Source organism: Clinocottus analis, unplaced genomic scaffold (genome assembly GCF_023055335.1).
Source record: "Clinocottus analis isolate CAN_PGR_092001 unplaced genomic scaffold, fCliAna1.0.p SCAF_23, whole genome shotgun sequence".
Taxonomy (NCBI): Eukaryota; Metazoa; Chordata; class Actinopteri; order Perciformes; family Cottidae; genus Clinocottus; species Clinocottus analis.
Window position 1 is genome coordinate 2,561,523 of NW_027175965.1, and position 19,114 is coordinate 2,580,636.

The window sequence follows — 19,114 nt, forward strand, 5'->3', positions numbered from 1 at the left end:
CAGAGCAATACGTCATTTTGGCGAGCAATAATTGACAAATGAAGGTGAAAGTCCTCGTCTTGAGAGCAATCCAGTAAATGAAAGTGGTAAAAGCATAATGATAGTGGGTTAAGTTCACATCTGCGATTTGTTCAACAATTCAAGTAGATGTGCTGTTGAACTCACTGATACTCGACCAATTAACGCTAGGACATCTTCTTCCTACATAGCTCGCAAGCTACATTGCTACATCATGCAAAATGGAGACGGGAAAGGATGACTGTCGGAGCTGTACAGGTTGTGATGTTTATACAGACAGAAAAATGAATAAAAAAAGCCACACGTCTTCAGTCGTTGTGAAAACACAACGATTGAGTGGTTCCTAGATATGGATACATTTTCCCACTCTGCAGTGGCTCTGTTCATCTGAATGGAACTTCACTTTTCCAGACTTAACGACGGCATCACACAGACTCTGTATGACGTCTCTGATGCGTAGACCACGTGAGTGCACTCTACAGACCTGGTTTGGTTGATGGGTTTACAAACACACAGTATCCAGGACAACTCAAACATGACAATGACGAGATTAACCCAAACGACACATCAAAGTAGTTTGCTTTTTTTCTTTATTTTTTGGGGCTTTTTTTTTTCTCCCCTTGAGGATTTTTCCCCTTTTTTCTTGCTATCCCTGCTTTTGGCACTACATACTTAGGGTGACATGTTAGATTGTTTTTAAAACAAACGTCTATTCAAAGCCTTCATCTTGTGGCAAGCAAAGTATGAATACAGCTAATAAAAATAAAGGTTTATATTTTTCCTCCTTACTTTACACATGAAATAAAAACACTTTTTGGACCCCCTCAAAAATGGGGGTATTAAAATATTTTACATTTGTATCACAAATCAATGTAATGAGAGAAAATATAAAACATAAAAACTGTACAAAAATGATAAAAAAAAAAAAATCATTTGAAAAATTCTTGTGATCAAAAAGTACACGATGTTACTTTGCTATGTTACTGACCATGAACTGATTTAAAAAAGGAGATGCAAGTTCACTTCTTCTGTTGAATGAAATTCAAATTTACTTGATGCCGGACATGGGGGACCAGGGGGAAGTTTGGATTCGGATGCACCACAGGCCCTGCTGAAGGAAAACAAAGAAATCAAGAAAAGACTGTACAATTGGAGAACTTGTGATCATCTCTTCTGGTCAGCACCAATAAGAGAAATATCCGTCATGTCTGACCTTGGGTTGCGAAGGGTTTGCCAGCCTGGTAGCCCCCGTTCCCCTGCTGGATGAAGTTTTGGGGCATCCGGTAGGGCCAGGATGGAGACATGGCGTACTGCGGTGTTTTATTGTGTTCCCATAACCGAGAGCCTACAAACTGGGCTGGGTGACTTGACTCTGTGGAGACAAAAAACAAACACACTCAGTAACAACAACAACAACAAAGTCAAAGTGCAATAAAATCTAATAATGAAAGTTCAGTTTGTATAAACTAAACCATGTTCCTTCATCTGTGACGTTATGAATCGTTACCAACATCCTAAAGAACTGCATCTTAGAGCATTCACCCCTTCACTGTCTACAATAATCAAGGTTCACTCCTCTTATTGTGACCTAACTTCCATCTACCTTGTGCGCAATCTGTCTTACATCTGTCTCGTGCTCAATTGGTCTTACATCTGTCTCGTGCTCAATCTGTCTTACATCTGCAAACAAGAGAAACGTATGCGACTAAAAATGACAAAACTAGATAGAAAACAGCTCTATGACTTCTGGATGACTGGAGGAGATTGTACTTAAATTAATTATAAAATTCAAATCAGAATGGTCCACAGTTCTGATTTAATGTGGTGTCTGTATGTCGAAGGGGGCGTGGCCCACATCGGAGGGAGCATGCGGTCTCCTTTTACTTCATGTGAACTTATAAAATACAAGGAAATCTAAAATATATCCTTAAAGATACAGAAACTGGAAGACAAAGAGAATCACACACAGACAGTGCCACCAAAGTTCACCCAGTGAATACCTGACTTGACAACAGTGCCATTGCCCATGAGTGACCCAGGTTGTGCCAAGTGGTTGTGCCAGTGTCCTTCCCGTCCTGGCCCGATGCCCAGCTGTCTCCCCGCCGGCTGGGCGAAGATGATGCTGGGGTCGTTCAGGTTCATGGGGCTGGAGTTGCCCCCTGAGCCTGTGGGACTCCCGTTTCCTGACGCCGATCGCAGGGCGAATTTCAGGCCGGGCGGGGAGGGGCCGTTGGGAGAGGACGTGGCGAGGACTGGTCCGTGTATGGGCCAGGAGGTGGAAGGGATGTGGACTGGGTGATGAGGCTGCCCCTGGGACTGGTGTGACTGGTGCTGATGAGAGGGAAGAAGCCCTAGGGCGCTAAGCGCCCCGGGGTGATACTGGCCTGGATGGGAGGTAGGGAAGCTGAAGAGAGACAGGGGCAGCTGGGGGTGAACCGGCGGCTTCAGGGGACCAGCAGGACTGGTCTTAATGTGGGAGGGCTGAGGAGAACTGGAGGACTTTGAGGAACTCTGAGGAACAGCTGGAGTCTGCGGGGAGTAGGGCGGAGTCTGCCGACTATCGGACTATTGACAAGAAGAAAGACAGATTTAAAAGTTATGCTTTTAATTTATATTCAAATATTAATTAATTCAACTGGGAATCAGATTAGACTTCCAAATTGTGTTTCATGAACAGTTCAGCAGGAACCACAGTGGCAAACTCATTGAAATTAGTTTGGATTTGAATTGCCCAAATTTCAAGATACAAGTTTTATAGGAACTAATAATTATAGCAAACGTCTTAGTGCTTTGACTTTGTGCAGAGGATTTTACAGTCTTGACTGAAGAAACCAAAATGTTCTCTACACACTGTCAATGCCTTGTAATGACATTGTCAATTACATTGAAGTCCACAGACCTTCATCGGGTAAGATGATGAAGGTCTGTGGACTGAAACATCTTTCATCGCGAGTTTCTTTACAGAAATTACAAAAACACAAATTTTGTTTGAAAGATTATCTTTCACAGAAATTGCTACACATATAGGTGAGAAATTATAAATATATATCTTTTGTAACGTGTGTGAACTGCCCTCAGTGTCCTGTCTCACTATTTTACTCACACATTCAGAGGGCTGTCTGGTCCTTCCAGGTCTGTCTGCAGCTGTTTGAGGAATGGGGATGGACTGGGAGCTCACTACAGCGCGTACCATGTGAGGAGCTGGGGAAAAATAAAAAATATGTTTTCATTTTGCACTTTAATGGTCTGAATATTAGCCATGTTTCATGAGTGATAACCTTTGTAACCAAAGCCCCCCTCTAAACATTTAGAGAAATGCTTTGTGAGGTCGTCTTTAGGTTGGATGGGGATATTGTGGATACCTGGTGCTCCGGCGGGCCTCTGTTTGAGATGGCGGTACTCAGGACAGTCCCTCCTGACGTGACCCAGGTCCCCACACTGGAAACAACGCCTGTCCTTTGGCTCCCGCTCATCCTCTTTTACGTCCTCGTCTTTGTCGTTTTCCTTCTTCTTCATCCTGGCAGAGGACAAAGTTCAGAGCGAAACAAGAAGGGAAGATTAAATCTGACACATAAGTGTGTGCAGACATACACACAATAATAACAACATCATTGGTAAATGCTCCCTCCTAAATAGAAAAGTGTACACCCTCAACTACCAATTCTACAAAGCTCTTGCCAACAAAAAAGGTTACGGTGTTAATTGAATCCTAGATTTCAACAAAAGTCGTATATAGACACCCAAGGATTTTTTAAAAGTTGAAACTAACATTCATAGCTCAGCGAGTATCATCCTTTCCATAAATATTCTAACAGTTATACAATAAGTTGTACCTTTACAAACACCACCTATAGACCAGCCTAACCTCACTATATCTATATTTCTTTCTGTGGTCGTAAACATTTTGACAGTTTTAAGTGAATATCACCGAAGACTGTGGAGAAATGTATGAACTTAAGCAAAATAGTACATTTTCTATGAAGCCACAACTAAAATAAGGGAGAAATAAAATTCAATTAATGAGTTGATTTCACCATCACCAATTGTGTTTTGAGTCACAAATGACAACACTCATTGGTTAAGAAGACATAGTTAAGAAGTTTACGGCCACCTCGTAGACCGGCAAACATAATTGAAAAGCTGCAATGATGCAGTATACTTTACATTCAGATAAATAAGTACTACTTTTCTTACATTGCGAGTTATCACAAAGTACAACATAACCGACATATTTATTACTTCTCAGTAAATTCTTTTAGTTTAGGCAAACAAAGAGTGGACAACCTGCGTCTCTTTGGACAGTCCTTCATGTAATGTCCAATCTTCCCGCAGATCCGGCAGCACCGGTCGTTGGGCGCCAGCTCTCCGTCTGTCAACACCTTTGAGTCAAAGAAGTAGTCCTGCAGCAGAACACAACAGAAACGGAAGATATTTCAGACAGAGCTGACCGCATTCAAGTCGTTTGTTTCATTTGGTTGGATGGTGATTGACGTACCACTTCAGTGCCCATTATGGGATAGAACGGAGTCCCAAAAAGCTTTCTCCCGTTTATAAAGGCCTTCATGATGAAGTTTGTCACTAGAAGCAAACAAGGAACATTTTCACACTGTGAGTGCATCGAAGCAGACATGAATCTTCTTTTAACTGGACAAGGCACTTACTTTTGCGAGAAACTCCAGCACCAAGATTGTGATTCAAGTCAAACGGATCTGAGGAGAAGAACAGATGAGAGAGTAAAAAAGACGACCTTAAGAGTCCCTTTGGTAGCCGAACGGTTACCACGCATGCCGCATGTTAACCGCAACAACGAAGGTTTGATTCATTGCAGGTCATATCCCTCCTCTCTACCCCAGTTTCCAGTCTGCCTCTACGCTGCAGTCATGCAAATAAAGTCGAAAAACGCCCCCAACATAATCATTTTAAAGTAAGATAGGAAAGCCGACTTGTTAAAATGAAGGTCAAAACAGAGCAAAAGAGCCGTGTAAGCACCTTCAATAGCGATGCATTTACTGGTCCACTGTTTCTCAAAGGTGGTGAGGCGTTTCCTCTGGCGGATGCTGATGACGTGCTCTTTGAAGTCGAACTCTTCAGTGTAAAAGCGCAGGAGTCCCAACCACAGCTCCCCCACCGACTCTGTGTTGGGCTGCAGCTCTGAGAGATGCCGACGCTGTGCAGACAGAGGACAAGCACACTTAGCATCCATGTATATTTAATGCTGAAATATTATAACATATGAGACAGGAGAAACTAGCTGATTTGGACTACATTGAGATAATGGCATTTAAATGCACGATCATCCCAAATTAAAAAGTCATGCATGATTCATTTAACTCACCAGATCGTCAAGGTCATCACAAAAGAAAGCATTCCAGCCATCTACCATCCGCTGGGGGACAGTGCTGCCATCAAAGATCTAAAGAGACATCATACAGAGCTATTTATCCTATTTTGGTCAAGGCTATAAGCCCTTTGCGTTTCAGTTTCAGTTCATTTCTTCCGATCATTAATGAGTGACTGGTACCTCCTGTAAGACTGGAATGACCGGCGGCTGCTTCTGCTGCAGGAAGTAAAGCACCATCAAGATGTAAGCATAAGATGAGAGGCTTCCTCTGGACGCATCTCCGATGTCGCAGCGCTGCAAGCACAGGGGGACGTTAGTTAAAAAAGCAAGAGAAAGCAGGGTCACACTTCACTGCCTTTAGGTGCTCATCAGAAAGCATGAGGTGTATAGTACATGAGATATGAGCACTTATTTTTATCAGGGGGGAAAAAGAGCCATCTGCAAAAGCTGTTTTTTAAAAATAACTTAATGCCAGTGCTGAAAAGCAATGTCAACTCGGGGATTCACCTCTACACCAAGTATCACTGATGAGAGCGTGGACCTTAATGGCTAATAAGACAGGAGCTGTGCGTTCTACTCATTCTGAAAATGTATTTCTTCTTGTACGCATATCTGAATGATCCCAAGTTTAAATTTGATTGGCACTTTTATGTTTGGTACAGTGTCCTTTCAAACTGGTATTTTCAGTTATATTACAGCTTGTGATGCTGCATTCAAACGCAGTTAGCTTAACTGTTTTGTTATTGACTGCTTCCAATATTTTCAAGCACCAGATGTATAATTGACATTCCCTAAGGATCGCGGTTTCAATGGGCTTAACGGTCTAAACAACTGGGTTTTCATAATGCACACAAACTAAGTAAACCACTAGTGTGAAGACATTACACATAAATTCAGTAATTAATTTGCAAACAGCTGGAGCAACCCAATCCAGATACGTCAATGTTGTTTTGTCAATAAGCCCTAGTTATAGGATGTATTCAGGCAGTGCTCTTGAATGTCAAAAACATTTCTAAACCTCTTAAAGTAAGAAGTAGGACAGAAAACTACAGCACAAACTATCCATAAGCAAACAGCAAAGCGTAACTGTGTCAGTCTGACAAACTTTCGCATACCTTTGCAAAGACCTTCATTGTGTAGCCCAGGAATTGCACACGTGGATCCAGAGCTGCATACATAGCCAGCATTCTCGTGTTGTGTTGAGCCTACACGGGAGAGTACAAAATTAATTCATAAGGCACTTTTAATGAACAAAGACATGTAAACTTAACTTAACTCAATACAACAGTGCATCAAGGTTCTGATTGACTCACCAGAGTATTATAAAGGCTAATGTCTCCCTCCAAACCGCTCTGTCTGTGTTCAAACTTCACAATAGGCACTTTAGCTGTTGTGATAGGCAAGATGTTCCTCAAACCTGTGATGTTGGGAAAATGGGAGATCACAACCAGTCAGATTCAGTCCTGGACACATAGAAATAGTCTTAAAGAGATAATTGGTACATGTTAATTCACCTGTATGCTTCTTTAGCACTTTTGCGAGGCCTTCGATGATCTCTTTGCAGTTCAGCCTCTGTTTAGACAGATTATAATATAAATGGAACAGTGGAGGACTATGAGGGAGACATCTCTTCTCCCATTTGAAGACACATGAGTTACATTAAATGTTGTGTGTTTTGTCCGTCTACCTCTGCAGTCTCATGGCCCTCCAAAGTCATGCAGATGTCGAGGTCACTGTCGCGGAAGCCAAAGCCATTCTTGGACGAGCCAAACAAGCATAGCTGAGCTTTATCTGTGGATTCAGGCACAGGAAGAGATTATCATTTTGTATCCAAATGTAAAATAGCCATTCTGTATCAATTTAGAAAATTCCTAAAACTAAACCAAAAAAAGTTTCTCAAATTATACATCGTTTGTTAAATATCTCTTGATCCTCTTAGATAATATTGCACAACACTCTTGTGTTTAAAGCAGTTGTTACTTAAACTCAACAATTGCCCCAGACATGTCTCAAAAGCCTTCAGGGAAGATCTTGTCCAATTCAAAGCTGGATCTGCAAGTGTTTGAGTCTCTGGCAGACATTTTGAGCCCTTTATGAACCTTAGTGCCAACTTTGCCGAAGGGAATTACCGACACCCGCCATTATGTCTTGTATGCAACTGTAAAGCCTTTTAACTTAAAAAGTACATTAAGTGTGCATTAACATTAAAGAACACGTTAACACAACAGAAATGGTGCAGGAGGGTTTGCAAATAAGATATTTATAAAAACTCAAATAAATTGCGGACATTAGAAAAAAAGGCCTGATTCTCTCTACATTGGGAGGAGTATACGTAAAGGCTCAGGTTAATACGTGAACATTGTTGTCGACAGTAGTTTATGCTTAATGCTCACCATTGTACTCCTTTCTTATGAACCGCTCCAGGCTGCAGAGGATCTGCTCCCTCTTTTGCTGCTCAGCATGTGAAGGTGACAGTTCATCTACAAACCACGGGACAGAAATTCAATCATACAGCGCTGCATTTTAATCATAAATCAATCAAAGTAAAACTATCAAAATGGTTTTGGCTGTCTACCTTAAGTCTAAATTATAGCACATTTTATATTTTGGGGTTTTGGTCAGACAAAATGGAACATCATTAATTATTTGATATAACACTATACAAATTAATCAAAATAATTAATTCCACCACTACAATCCTATTATACTGACTATATTGGGCAGGTTTACTTCTGGTAATAAGAGTAAACTAGCATTAGTAAACTAATGTGGCTTATAGTTGGGAGTAAATGTAATGCATTTCTTCTTCTTTTTTTTTTTTTTTTTTAAACTCGAGTTTAAAGCATACACAAAATAAAACATAATTGTAATACCTGTATTGTATAGCTAATACTTACCAAATTGTAACACATTATAATACCTTAGTACAGTTATCCACTGTAAAATGAGAGCAGCATAAAACCAGAGTCAGATTGCTTGTATGTGCACACACATACTTGGCCAATAAAGCGTAATCTGCCTTCCATCCAGAAAAGAGTGAAGTAAAAGAAAGTGCACCATTGACTACTTACAGAAGCACAATTTGCAGAGCCCATCGAGGATATCCCGAAAGCGGTCGTTCATCGGAGGCAGTAGCTTCAACTCAATCTTCTTGAAGTCTTCAGGGCACTCGTCCTTCAGGTGACCATCTCGCTTGCAGATGCTACACACAACAGTTGGTGGCTGGAACGACAAATTTCAAAGACAGTAAATTAGATGACTGGTTACACATGACGGCCTCTAACGACACAAAACTTGTAATGATCACATATGTCCGTCTCTGTGTACGGCACCAGTAATGGAGAAACATGTTTAGTTCTTTTCTTTTGCGCACTTAAAGTGTCGTGTATGGGTAAGATTATCGGTGGCCTGAAGCGTAAACTCAGGTTTAAATAGGATCTGTTATCATTGTCATTTGTCAGTGTATAAAATGACGTGAGGTCTGAAGAGCGTGCGGACAGGTGAAGCAGTCGGCGTTTCGTGGACTCAGGACGGCGTGTTATTCTGGCGACTAATCTGGTGTGGATTACAAACTGAAGACTGCGCTGGAAGACGGCCAACTGGACCCACATTTAAAATGGACTGCAGTGAGGTAGCGTTGGGTCAAGGGGATGCGTCGCTTCGCTACGTTTCTGTCTGTTGTTGAACTTTGCTTGCTGACTTTGGGAGACGAAGGGGGGATTTTACTTGTCAATAGACTTTCTTTTGGAAACATTAAGAGACTTCGGGACTGTCAGGACCCGGGGATTGAATTGTACTTTTGATGGGGTTAATTGTTTGTTGTGCACATTCAATTTTGAAGCGTATGCCGCATTGAATTTGATTTAATAACAACTTTTTTCAAATCGCAACTGGCTGTTTGGTTTCTTTTATGACCGTTTCCATTAGCAGTCCGGTGGCAGAGACTGCATGCACGTAACAGATCTGCCCATTTCCTTAAATTTAGCGTATGTGCTTTTCCCCTCAGGTTTGATGAGTTGTAGACTATCATGTGTCAATAATCCAATAAACACCCTCTCTAATAATAAAAATCTCACCTAACTGACAGGATCACGCTTCTCCTAAAGTGCAGCTATAAACGTGGGAGAGGTTGAAATCTTTTTTTTTTTTAAATACCTATCAAAAACAGTTCAGAAGCTATATTAAATAGTATCACATACAAAATCTAGGAGGTTTGGCAGTACAATGGGTTAATATATTGTACTATTGTCATAGTCTCAAATACAACAAATACTTGATTGTGTATTGGATAACAAACAGCGATAGTTACCTTCCCACCAGTAAAAATCATCTTATCAAACACATAGTGAAGATCCTCTGATGTAACGGGCCTGTCTTTTTCTGATATACTGCTTTCCTCCGCCTCTTCCTCCTCCTCCTCATCCTCCTCGTAACTGTCCAGCAGGCCATTGGGGGAGAAGGATGGTTTGTTCCCCTCATTGAGAACCATTTCCATGAGTTTTGCATCTAAAGTCTTCTTATTGTCTTTTCTGAAAGGATCTGATCCATCTTCATCACTTTCCAGCTCCTCATCCTCCTTACACCCTTGCTGCTCCTTCGGAGAGCCAAGACTTTTTCCATGGTCTTCATCTTTCTCAAGCGCTTTCAATTTTTCCACTTGCTTGCCTGCCTTCTTGGCTCTCTGGTGCCCCCCAGTGCTCCTTCTCTGAGGGCAAGCAAAGTATTTGTAAGCCGCACGCAAGCGCTCCTGGATGTACTCGAACACCATTTGGCTGTTTAAGCTTCGTGCGACATTCCTCTTCAAGGCAAAAGGATCTGAATCGTAAAAAGAATGATAAAGACAGAGTGAATTTCTGATAATTCTCCAGACCATGTGTTTGTTTTCTTTATAACAGAGAAGTCTCTCACCTTCAATGGCGAGCCTGCGCCGAGGCCAGTTCTTCTTTTCTCTAGAGAGGAGCTCCTTTAGGCGGATGCTGATGATGTGTTCTTCTAGAGCAAACTCCAGTGTGTAGAAACGCAAGAGCTCCAACCACAACTGGCCCAGCGACACATCTTTACCCAAGCCTGATGTTAGGCGAGTCTTCAAGGGACAGTAGCAGAAGCATAGTAAAAAGCAGGGTGACACAGCAAGATTAGCAACACTGCCCTTTGTAGAAGTAGGATTCGAAATCTGAATCAAAGGCTAAATTGCTCTCTTATGACATGACCATGTGCTGCTGTGAGACTCACCAAGCCTTCTGAGTAATAATCCTCAGCAGGTTTGTTCTGCTCTGGTTTGGGTCTGCTTTCTCCTCTGGCCTCATTTCGATTGTCCGTGGAGCTTAAAGGTCTGCGCTCCCACCGGACAAACACATCCAGCGAGATTCCAGTGAGATGATACTCGTCCACATTTTTCACATCAAAGTCTTCAATCTAAAACAGGAGAATTAAGTCAAACAGAGAAGACAACTAATATTAAACAAAAGAGGTGACTTAAAACTCTGCATCTCCTTGGCCGGCATGTTTCCATGCTCCATCGAGATGCTACTGGTAAAGGCTTGGGGACTTCAACACTACACCACTAGAGGTCATCTCACAGCTTGTGTTGCTCCCTATATTGGCATTTAATTTGACAGGTTAAAACATTTAATATTCCATATGTGCCATGTCCAAAAATGTGAAAATGTTACCACATGTTAAGAAATATGCAAACATTTTATTCATTACATCAGAAATATTTGCCAATATATTGATTATCAACTAATGTTGATATTGTATCATGGCTGAAAAAAATAAAGCCATCAAGATTAAAAATAAGAATTCCACATTAATTTCACAGCTTATTATTGTGGGCAGATTTATATTCTAAAGACAACATCCACAGGAGAAACAAGACAATAAATGTCTGAACTTTGTCATTTAAACAAGCCAGCAGGAAAGTTAGCTCCACCCTCTGATGTTAGCATTTCTATCTCAGCTAGAAGTGGTTAAAATGTCTACATTAAAATAATTATCCATTTCTTCCACCACTTTAGCCTTTTTTTGTCAGAGATTATTGAGACAGACAAAAGGACAGGAGGATACAGATGAGGAAGTCATGTTGTAACAAAATCCCTCGCTAAACGACATACGGACGCATTTTATCCAGCCAGCCCACAATGCACTTTGAGGAAAGCAACAAGGACTTCCAGTTTTAGAAAGCTCAGCTCCAAGTGGATACATGCTTTACATCACTGCATGTTTCCCTTTGCTGCACAATCAAAAAAGCATATGTTGAGCAGAAAAGTAAACTATAACTACAGAACTACAAAGATGGAGGACAGCCTACTGCTGCCATTTTACAGAAAGGAAAATGGAGCATTTGGGTCAGTTGAAGTTTCAGGATAAGTTTTAGGTTTGCGTGTTATGTTGTGTTATTATTTTATGTATTTATTATTGTTGATGTCACTGTTTGATGTGGTAGCAGAGTGTTTTCTGGCACAACTTTACCTACTTCAAAAAAGTTGCATGGAGCACATACCACACAGGTTCGTGGGCACATACCACACCACACCACACCACACCCAGGAGTGATGCCAGGTGTGGAATGTTATTGGAATAAGGGCATGACACTATGACAACAGAGTGAGTTGTAAAACACTGTTCTTCAGCCGGGTGTTGTTACTCTTTAACATGCAACCTTTGTTTGAGTGGAGGTCCATTATCAATTTGTTTTAGGTTTTCATACAATTCTGTAGCCTTTCACTGGTTTACACAATGTATTCAAATCCAAACATTTAATTCAATTTATATACTTAACAATAGTCAAATGTGTATTACCTACAGTAACTTCGATGGCGGTCGGCATGCTCCCATTTGGAGCGCACCAGCACAGACGTTAGTCAAAGTTCAGCTGTGCTACATTATATCCAGAAGTCTGGTGGCAAGGTTAAACAGTGAAAGTGGCAATTCAGTGTTTTTTCTCATTATCAGGCAAATTAAAGCAGTGTAGCGGAAGAATGATTTTTGGGTCCAGAGTAAATGTACCTGCTCACAACAATACAGACAGACTTCCACATCTTGTGTTCAACCTGTGTTACCCAACACAGACCAGAGACCTGTCAGACATGCTATGTGTATGACACAGACAAAGAATGTGGATCATCCTGTAAATTGCAATAAATGTGCGGACAATGTCTACATTACACCAAGCAGTCACACTCACACTATCCATTGCATTTTCTGAGACTTGTTTTAAATTGCAGCTTGCTTCCCTGATCTATTTTTTTTTTTAGCAATGAATGCCCCACTACTTATAGAGGGGTAAGCAGGAAGGCACTTAGAAATAAATCCCTGAATGGAAAGGTGGACTAAGACCTGAAATACCCAACACTTCACATACCCAGCGGCCCAGGTAGACGGAGAGTATGGGCTCCTTCCTTTGCTGCAGGAAAAAGATGACCATGAGGGCTAAGGAGTACGAGGGGATGCCACCTTCAGCCTGGCAGTCGACATGACACAGCTGTGGCGAAGAACATACAGTGGGAAAAAATGCTTTAGTCTGCAGTTTTGATATTCAACATTAGAACATATAGATAATACAGATTATTTGTGCAGAGAGAGATGTATTTGCATGTATTTGTAGTCTGCCTCCTTTAAAATCCAGTACTGTATACTATTAGTACATTTAATTTATAAACCTACTAATTTGTTTTAAAAAAAAAAAGAAAAGAAAGAAAAGAACAATTGAAACCTGTTGACACCTGCTTTTGTACTACAATGAGGATATCATTTTTTCCTGAAATGTGTTAGAAAATACATGCAAAGAAAAACAACTGAACACACCAAAACCCATCAGAAACTATTTGTGGTTTCTTCTTTCAGCTGAAGAGTGTCTGTGACAGCTTACCCTTGCCCAGTAGCGGAAGGCCATCACCAGCGGGATTAATCTGGGTTCCAGTTTCGACAGGGCTGCCAGGTGATTGGTGGTGAGATAAGCAACGTCATTACCTGCACTCACTTTACACACCAGGCCGCTGCACGGACACAAAAGGGAGAGAAGAACATGATGAAGAGTCGGGTACCATTTTTAAAAATTGACATCAAACAGAACCTTAGTCCAAGTGCTGCAAGGGCTTATTGAGCGATAAGATATGGTTTATGTTTTTAACCGAGAAGATATAAAAGACAAAAAAACTTAAAAAGTAGAAAAAAAAAATTGAAGGCAGCAAAGTTGTGCCAGACTATTTAAGCTAGTGTTGGAACTGCAAGCCTCAAACGGTAACACAAGTGGGAGTTGATTTCTGGTGAAACAATGTGCAGTTGCATACATTCACTGAAATGAGATCTAACACAACTGAAAAAGAGTAAAATGGCACAATATGAAGCTACCATGTTGAAATGATATGAAGATGTCCTTCCTCTAATCAATGTTAAGTCAAAAAAATTGAAAAACCACATACTATAAACAATCACTAAAGTAACTATGAACTCTCTTTTTAGACGTCAATGACCGTAAACTGACATAAATATAAAAAAAAGTAAACATAAAAGTGGTGAGGGTGCCTGGCACAGAAAACATAGTGACCTTACACCCTCGGGAAAGCACTGAGGTAGCAGAAACATGCTTATTTTTGGTGTAATCAAGCCAGGGGTGAGATCTGTTTTGTGTATTTATAGCTTCATAGACATAGGCGCCCATCGGTAGAGAGGGCACTCGAGGTGAAATACTTTGAGATTTGAATTTATATTTAAACTTAACCACTGATAGAGAAAATATAAGAACATAGCAGATTATACAAGTGAAATTCTACAGCAGCCCCAAAAGGTCTCCATTCTACTCTGTGCTGCAAATATGGCTACTGATTTTAATATTATGAAGTGGGTTATTTCGTTATATTTTATCCATTTTCATGTTTATTCTTTGTCTTTTGTTCATTGTTGTAAAGCACTCTGTTCTACATTTTTTGTGTGAAAAATGCTACACAAATAAACTTAAAATACATGTTAAGCATAAGTAAATAAGTAACAAAAACCTGCATCAATGCATTTAATGATAACTCACTTGATAGCATCCCGACAGAACACGGCAGGAACCTTCGCATGAAAATCTGACTCAACCTCAGAAAATTCAGCTGGAGAGGAGAGACAGAAGAAGAGAACAGCAAGTTATCTTGAGAAGAGTTGCACAAACTAAAATTAATTACAGGACATTTACATTCAACTCAAACTACATCAAGGAGCAATAACGATCCAAACCATTTGAATGAGGTCCTTTAACATATTACATCAAGACCAAAACAATGTCCTTCTTGACAATGTTCTGCTTAGTCTATTTTGCAAATGCTATCAGACGCATGAACCAACAAGACAAAGCCAATAACTCCAGACAAAATAACAGTGGATTGACGCTACTTAGAAAAAAATAGTGCTGGGCAATAGTTTTGATTAATAAATTAAAATTCATGGTTTAGTAACTATAAATGAGTAATTATGGTAGAGAACTGCCATCACTTCTGAGCTCCTGCAGTTCATAGTTAGCATGCAAGTTCTCTTCAGACACAGTTCAATATCAACATGGCAGCATGCGCTAATAAAAGGGAGGTGCTGGTTCTCAAAAAGAGTAGTTCTCCTCAGCAGTAGACGCACAAAAGCTTTTTTTTTCTTCTTTGGGGAAACATTTTTTCAAGAAGAATCATTTAATTGTTTTCTTAAAAAGTTAACATACAATATTAATTCCTTCCTTCCCTTTTGTAGGCCTGGTTTGATAACTGGTTGAAAACGTTCACATAGTAAATTGGAGGTAATGTGACCAAATCTGAGATTTTATTCTCAGGGCGTATTGTCAAGTCCTAATAACAATTCATCATGTCTCAACTCAATGTAACATGCACTGAGCAAAACTTACGGCTCTTCCTAAGGATTTCCAGCACTTGAATCAAGACCTCAGGTTGTGTCATCTGAACGGAGGAAAGGAATGAGAGAATCATCAACTATCTATATAGATATCTATCTATCTATACACATATTTATGTTATTATTGAAAATACATATGTTTTTGCTATAGAGCAAGAGCCGACATACTGAGGCGGGGTGGGTGACGTCGATGTTGATATCACTCGTCTTGAAGGCAAATCGGGTAAGACATGAACCATAGAGACGGAGAGCACAAGCTGGAAAAAAATATAATAAAAAGATATTTCAAACAAACGGATTAATAAAGAAAGACTTGGATGAAAAAATAATAAACTGAGAACCAGTAAGTCCTAAATTTCAAAAGGACTAAAAATAACAAAAGATTCCATAAAACAAAGTTTAAAAACAGTCTCAGTTGTGTTGGTACCAAAGTATTGATATTGAACGTAGTTGTTGCTCTTGTGTGCAGTTATCTTTCATCAAATTATATATTGCTGTCATTAAGTAACAATTGAAAGTTTTGCAGCCAGTCCTGGCCCACGCCTTACAGTAAACTCCACATCTAGTGGAGGAGTACATAATGTTAATCCTCAATAAATATAATATACTCTAGTTTAAACATCCCCTGTTTTTTTTTTGACAAATAAAAATACACTGTTGGGAATAACAGTATGTGGCTGACTCTTTTTCCCACGAGGTTTCCCACAAAGGTTTCTCAAAGAAGATTTTTACACGACTCGCTTCAGAAAATATAGACCAGGCTGAGTGACGTCCCAGCAAACAACCTGAGAGGTGCCTCTTTATGATCTCTTCCATCTTGATGACCACAGCTTTCCGAACCTCAAAGTCCTCCTCTGAGATGCCGTACTGCCGCGCTGTATCTAGGACAGCCATGTCCACGGCCTTCAGCTGGGCAGCAGAGGCGGACGGCAGGGCACGCAGCTCGTTCTCCTCCTGTTTCTCCTGAAAAAACAGAGCCATAATATGTTTAATACTTAATTCTAAGCAGGTCTTGTAATGAGTGACAATACAAACTTAAAAGTTTCCAAACCATTGTGTTCTTCTTGTGTCTCTTCTCCTTAATGTGTTTGTGTGCTCCTTGAATGTTCTCAATGTGCACAGAACAGAGCTTGCATAAGTATTGATAGTTTGGGTACTCAGGGGACTGCTGTGAAAACAGGGAGAGAAGCAAAAGTAATCAGTTCATGCATGTTCTCTCGCAGTTTTTGAGCTGGAGATTTGAAGATCACATAATTGTGAATTACAATTCCAAAAAAGCCAGCTACTCGTATTAGTTGGAGATAAAAACAAACAAATCACAGGAAAAAAAAACAAGCTGGTGGTAATTCTATGAAACAAAGTGAAAAGAGGGTCTTTATGTTTTAAGACTTCATAGTGTATTTGGACTTCACGCAGTTGTATAATTTTAAGTGATTTGATGACCAAAACATGTCTACATTCAGGAAAACAGTTTAAAAAGATAAATAAATGTGTTTATCCATTGATCTATTTATCAAATTGCCCATAATGCAGCAGTTGAAATGACCTGACCCATATATGACATCAGGCACGAGTGGATTGTTTTCTTACTTTCAACAGTCGGTGGATGTAGTCTCTGTAGAGCCGCTCCTCTGCCTGTCGGAGGCCCAGCTGTTGCTCTGTCAGCGGCCTTTCCACCCCAGTGGGCCTCACCTCGTCAATAGACCGATGCATCAATGAAGCCACTTTCACCCCTTTCACATCGACAACGACAATGCAGTTTACCAGAGAAACATTTGGTGGAGAAGACATCTCAGGAAAAAACATTGTGCAAACTCACCATGGGACTTTTCCTTTGCTGGCACTACACTGGAGCTACACTGGAGCTCTGTGGGGCCTTTCTCAGGTGTACCAGACACTACAGGAGAGCTGGTCTCTCTGTGTGCTGAAGGGCTGCTGTCTGCAGAAATAGACACCCTGGAGTCGGGATCCTGTGCCACAAGCTTCTGTTGTGAACTTGCCACCTTTCCTTTTTCCCTTTCCCCAGAACTTGTTCTTCCAGTCAGTCTAGTCAGCCTGGAGGGCCGCCCTCTTCTCTTATCCTGGGGGATTTCAGTGAAAGTTTTGCCTGGCCCGCGGCTTCCCTGACCGCCTATATTATGTTCATCCTTTGCAGCGGTTAGGTTTTCATTGCTGCAGGTTGCAGACTTGGTCCCATCTGTCTGTGCAGGAGCCTCTTTATTTGACTTGTCAGTGGATAAAGCTTTGGGTCCTCTGGGTTGAGAATGTTTGACTGATTTTACTGGATTTTTTGACTCATCCATCCCTGTCCTGCTGTTCTTGTCCCCGGTGGAGTCAACACCTCAGGATGAGCAGGGAGGCAGGCCACCTAAAGTCTAGGTAAAAAGAAGAGAGGAAATTATAGCAATCAGTCCAACTACAATATTACACTACATTGTGATAGCCTGCTTCGTCTCTTGTTAATCTCTCTGATCAGGTGAAGCTAACTGATCAAACACATTTTAAAGCTCATTTTGCATTTAACTTACAAGGATTATATATTATTGGATCTTATTTATTTTTAACAACAGAAATGTAATGAAATGTTAAATCCATTAAAATCTTACAAGTGTTTTTATAACGTTATACAATTCTTAGAAGTGTTCCAAGTCTGAAACAAATGAGTAAATGAGTAAATGTTCTGAAATACAGCATTTCATCAAGTATGGTACTTAAGTTAAATTGTGAGGTTCCTCCATTTTACTTAAGTATGTCCATGGTATGCTACTTTCTATATAGCCTAGTTAACTATAGTTAGGGGAGGGGAAATATTTGACATTTTTAAAATCAACTAAATTTGTTTCCATAATTTCAGTTGCTAAATTACTTTTTATATTCAGATGACTGATACAAAACATGAATTAACCGATAAATGATTGTGTTATGATAAAGAGTGATACCGTGTCGCCACCCACGCTGCACCGTCCGTGTGGTTAACACGTGACCGGTTGGGCTGGCGTTTGTTTCAGGTAACGATACCTACCGTTATTTCACGGGAAAACGAAACTCACAGATGAAACAGACTGGGACAGTGTTAGCTCTACTTCCAAAACACAAATGAAAACATAGAGGCACCTCCCGCACGCATATATACCCGACTAAAATAAAACACAGACCATTAAAACCAAAAAGTGTCACCTGCGTTATGGGAACGATTCACGTTGACTTCCCGGAGGCTCTTTGCTCAGACGACTTTCCCGTGAGCGGTCTTCGTAGGCTAACCAACGTTAGCTGCTGTGCTGGGTCGTCCGCCTGAGCTAGCTAACGGGAAATACATAACATTGGCACCCAGTTGGCATATAGCAGCAAGTCATTAAAAGCAGAAAACAACGACTTCGGCCAGAACAACGCAGAAGACCGCATATAAACTTACTTTTGGTCTCTAAAGTTGATTTCGGATTTTTGTTCAGCTGTCCATGGTGTTGTTCCACATAATATTTTTAAAATCCCACGGCCCTGGTCAAAACAGCAACCGTTGACGCCATGTTAATACATTACCCCGCTGCATTGTGGGAGTGTCAGTGATGATGAAGAGGGGCGTGAAGGGGGATGCGTTCAAGTGCTGCTCGGATACATTTTACTGTAACTGCACTGCAACCGTATACTGTGTACATCTGTCTTGTCTTTCCTCAAAATATAAAACAAATAATCACGGAAAAGTAGGTTAACATATTAAAAAAAATAACATCTTAGCAGTTAATGTTCTTGAAATGTTTAAAAGGTTTTTAACTTTTTTTCTTACTATCACAAACAACTGAACACATTTCATGAAAAAAAAAACATTAAATCGTAGTGCTTATAATCCAAAATTATAGATATTGAAGATGATATTCCAGTATG

General features: G+C 40.4%; 1 protein-coding gene across 1 annotated transcript; it reads right to left on the reverse strand.

Moving 5' to 3' along the window:
• Positions 1–606: 606 nt before the first annotated feature.
• Positions 607–18,774, reverse strand: tut4 (terminal uridylyl transferase 4). Its single transcript, XM_068589713.1, has 31 exons — positions 18,648–18,774; positions 18,413–18,535; positions 17,055–17,610; positions 16,826–16,968; positions 16,287–16,403; positions 16,021–16,198; positions 15,404–15,492; positions 15,228–15,279; positions 14,385–14,454; positions 13,230–13,356; positions 12,723–12,842; positions 10,592–10,774; positions 10,268–10,442; positions 9,669–10,174; positions 8,431–8,581; positions 7,753–7,839; positions 7,047–7,150; positions 6,874–6,931; positions 6,673–6,776; positions 6,475–6,564; positions 5,540–5,653; positions 5,354–5,431; positions 5,008–5,185; positions 4,680–4,727; positions 4,514–4,596; positions 4,303–4,418; positions 3,381–3,535; positions 3,122–3,219; positions 2,019–2,583; positions 1,232–1,390; positions 607–1,126 (listed from the first exon to the last, which is right to left on the reverse strand). The coding sequence occupies exons 3-31, from the start codon at positions 17,536–17,538 to the stop codon at positions 1,038–1,040; spliced, it is 4,521 nt and encodes a 1,506-aa protein (XP_068445814.1). The 5' UTR covers positions 17,539–17,610; positions 18,413–18,535; positions 18,648–18,774; the 3' UTR covers positions 607–1,037.
• Between the last annotated feature and the right edge of the window lie 340 nt (positions 18,775–19,114).